Source organism: Carlito syrichta, unplaced genomic scaffold (genome assembly GCF_000164805.1).
Source record: "Carlito syrichta isolate Samal-C Ts95f unplaced genomic scaffold, Tarsius_syrichta-2.0.1 Scaffold301818, whole genome shotgun sequence".
Taxonomy (NCBI): domain Eukaryota; kingdom Metazoa; phylum Chordata; class Mammalia; order Primates; family Tarsiidae; genus Carlito; species Carlito syrichta.
Window position 1 is genome coordinate 3,387 of NW_007245914.1, and position 4,058 is coordinate 7,444.

A 4,058-nucleotide genomic window follows, 5' to 3' on the forward strand; every position below is an offset into this window, starting at 1 on the left:
AGACTGGGGGATGAAGAGTTACTGTTTGCTGGGAATAGACTTTCTGTTTAGGATGATGAAAAAGTTCTGGAAATGGATAGTGGTGATGGTTGCACATTTTGAATATACTCAGTGCTACTGAATTGCATATTTGAAAATGGTTCAAATAGTAAACTTTATGTTCTGTGTATTTACCACAATAAAAAAGAAAAAGTAAGGGGCTAGGAGGTCATTGTTACAAGCCTCCTATTTTTCTTTCTGCACAGGAGCCATGGATAACAGAGGATTTCAACAGGGGAGTTTTAGTAGCTTCCGGAGCAGCTCCAGTGATGAAGACTTGATGGACATTCCAGGGACAGCTATGGATTTCTCCATGAGAGATGACGTTCCTCCCTTAGACAGAGAAGTGGAAGGTATCATTACTGGTGATGACAGTTTATCTTTTTAAAAATTATTTTTAATTTATGCACAGGAAAAATTATTTTCTGGCACACAGTTCTGTGAGTAACATATACCTAGATTCTTATAGCGACCACCACTGACAGGATTCAGAACAAGTCAGTTCCCTAAAGAAGTCCCTATTGCCACCCCTTTGCAGTCACACCTCCCTCTTCCCCGACCCCTGGTACCACTGATTCTCTGTCACTATCGTTTGTTGTTGTTTCTTTTTTTCTTTTCGGTGATGTCATATACATGAAATCATATAGGATGCCACCTTTTGAGACTGACTTTTTTCACTCAGTTTAGTGCCTTGGAGATTTATTCAAGCTCTTCATTTCTTTTTCTTGCTGAGTAGTATACCTGGGAGAAAGATCGCTGGGTCCTGTGGTAAATGTATGTTTAGCTTTATAAGAAACTGCCAAACTATTTTCCAGAGTGCCTGTACCATTTTGCATCTGAACTAGCCATGTGTGAGAGTTCTACTTGCTCTACATCCTCAACAGCTCTTGGTATTTTCAGTAATTTTTATTTGGCCATCCTAATAGCTAGGTAGTGTTATCTCATCATGCTTTCAATTTAATTTCCTTAATGGCTTATGATGTTGAACACCACTTCATGTGTTTATTTGCTCACCTTATATCCTCTTTAATGAAGTGTGTGTGTGCAAATCCTTTCCTTTTTTATAATTGGATTTTTTTATTAACTGGAATACATCTGTAAAATGAAAATCTCCCTCATTTGTTACTTGGTTACCTAGCTTTGTCATTCTTTTCAGTGTCTGCATGCAATTTTATGGTATGTTTGTACCATAGTTTATTTAACCAAGCTTCTTTTGATATACATTTCAGTTGTTTCTGATCTTTTGCTATTATAAATAATACCATCATAAACAACTTCATATATGTATAGATTGTAAATATATGAGAGCATTTTTGTAGCATGTGCTTATTTCCCCACAACCTTCCCTGTGCTGAAATTATAATTATTTTTTTATCTTTATGACAGGACAACTAAATAATTCCCATTATTTAAAAAATTTTTATCCTTTTAATTAATGAAGTTGAGCATATCTTCATATGTTTAAAAACCACTTTAACTTATTTTTTTCTGTTCATATGATATTCTTATTTTTCTTTTCCTTTTTCTTTTTTTTGAGTTGGAGTCTCACTCTGTTGCCCAGACTGGAGTGCAGTGGCCACTCCTGGCCACCGCAGCCTCGACCTGCTGGTCTCTGGCGATCCTTCCGCCTCAACCTTCCAAGCAGCTGGAACTACAGGCGCGCGCTACCATGCTCAGCTAATTTTTTTGATTTACTGTAGAGATGAGGTCTCACCAAGTTGCCCAGGCCGGTCTCGAACCCTTGGGCTCAGGCAATTCACTCACCTCGCCTCCCAAAGTGCGGGATTACAGGCTGAGCCACCAAGCCTGGCCCTAAGACAAATATTAACCTGTAACGTAGATCTCATTGGGAAAGACAGTAAATGAGTAAGAGACAGATTACCTAGTTAGTTACCCATTGTGATAAGTACTAGGATGGAAATAAGCTGAATGATGTGAATGATAACTGGGGAATAGCATTTTAGTTAGGAACGTTGGATAAGGTCTCTGAGGGAGATGACCAATGTGGGATGAACATACCAGTATGAAAACCACAGATTAAACAGCCCTATTAAAAACAGGCAAAAGACATGAATAGTTACTTTTCAAAAGAATACATATGAGCAGCCAACAAATACATGAATCATCAAAGATCAGCTTCACTAATCATCAAAGAAATGCAAATCAAAACCACACTGAGATACCACCTATCTCCAGTCAGGATGGCCATCATTAATAAGTCAATAAACAACAGATGCTGGAGAGCATACAGAGAAAAGGGAATGCTTCTATACTGTTGGTGGGAGTGTAAATTAGTACAGCCTCTGTGGAAAACAGTGTGGTGATTTCTAAAAGATCTAGAAATTGATCTTACATATGACCCAGCAATCCTCCTACTCGGAATATGCCCAGAGGAACTCAGATCATTCTACAAAAAGATACCTGCGCATGCATGTTTATTGCAGCAGTATTCACAATAGCAAAAATGTGGAACCAGCCGTGCTATCGAAAGCAGACTGGATTAAAAAAAGTGATACATATACACAATGGAATATTTGCAGCCATAAAGAAGGACAAAATTATGGACTTCACAGCAACTTGGATGGATTTAGAGTCTGTCATACTCAGTGATCTGTCACAGAAACAAAGAACTGAGTACCACATGTTCTCACTCATAAGTGGACCCTGAGCATTTATCATAATACTATAAGAAAGGAATTGGCAGTAGCGGGACACTGCTAAGTGGGGGGAGGAGCACATAACATCACCAAGGTACCTGATCCTAAACCAGGCAAAGTGAGGACCAATGGGAGGCCCAAACTTCACCTGCACATAGACCACTTATGTACCTAATCCTGACTTGTGCCCTGCATCTTTAAAATAGAATATATTTTTTTTTAAAGGAAAGAAAGTCACAGATTAAAAAGGATGACAAGAAACTTTCCTTGAGAAAATATCTTAGGACAATAATAGTAGGAGAGAACCCTGAATGTAAAGTTCATAAAAGAGGCTGGTCCCATAGTAGTGGGTTATCAGAGTTTATTGATGTCACTAAACTTGGTGTGCAACCCCGCACTGTTAAATTTGGCTGGCTTAAACAATATATGTGTGTGTGTGTGTATAATTCATAAAAGGAAGGTACTCATGGTTTGATATTTAGTGGTTTTTCATATTTGCCTTCTTTTACAAGAGGGAATTGTGTTTGTATATCACTTCTATTTGTGTGTAGTGACAACCATATTGAGTCAGTTATACCAATCACTGAATGTTGTGAAGTGATCAGTTAGGTAGATTCATAAGCTTAAACTGGCTACTTCTACTTAAGCCTTCTGGCCAAACCTGGTTAATTATCTTCATTGCTTCTAATAGAAAAAGTGCCTGGGCGTGGTGGCTCACACCTGTAACCTCAGCACTTTGGGAGACTGAGGCAGGAAGATTGCTTGAACCCAGGAGTTCAAGATCATCCTGGGCAATGTAGCAAGACCTCATTTCTACAAAAATATCAAAAAATTAGCCACACGTGGTGGTGCATGCCTGTAGTCCCAGCTACTCGGGAGGCTGAGGCAGAAGGATTACCTGAGCCCAGGAGTTTGAGGCTGCGGTAATCATGACCATGCTACTGTACTCCAGCCTGAGCAACAGAGTGAGACCCTGACTCAAAAAACAAAAACAAAAAAAGAAGAAAAGAAAATAGTCTAGTGCATCATCCCTAACTCCAGAGTACTTTTTGTGTGTTCATGTTGCTCTCAGCAGATGATTGGAACAAGTGACTATGCATTATTCCCATTTCATAGACTAGTAAACCGAGGCAGAACAAAATTTTGACATTGCTTGTGATTGTAGAATGTTTTCACATGAGTAGTCCTTTATCACTTTTCACTTGCCTTTACAGAATTACTGCTTGTAATTTCCAAGATCTGACCATAAAATAATTAGGCTGCTTTCCATGAGCCACAAATGAAAATCAGTCCACTTACTACACTCTCAAGTGATACAAGTGGGGTCCAGATTGTGTACATCTCCTCTCCTCTCCTCTCCCC

The 4,058-nt window shown here is 39.0% G+C and overlaps 1 protein-coding gene across 1 annotated transcript in view; it reads left to right on the forward strand.

Annotated features, from left to right (window-relative positions):
• The first annotated feature begins 248 nt into the window (after nucleotides 1-248).
• The window catches only part of CLCN5 (chloride voltage-gated channel 5), a 41,128-nt gene continuing 37,318 nt past the window's right edge, over nucleotides 249-4,058 (forward strand). The window contains exon 1 of the mRNA XM_008055312.2: nucleotides 249-392. Coding sequence (XP_008053503.1) covers nucleotides 251-392 — 142 coding nt within the window. The 5' untranslated portion in view covers nucleotides 249-250. The remainder of the gene's footprint in view (nucleotides 393-4,058) is intronic.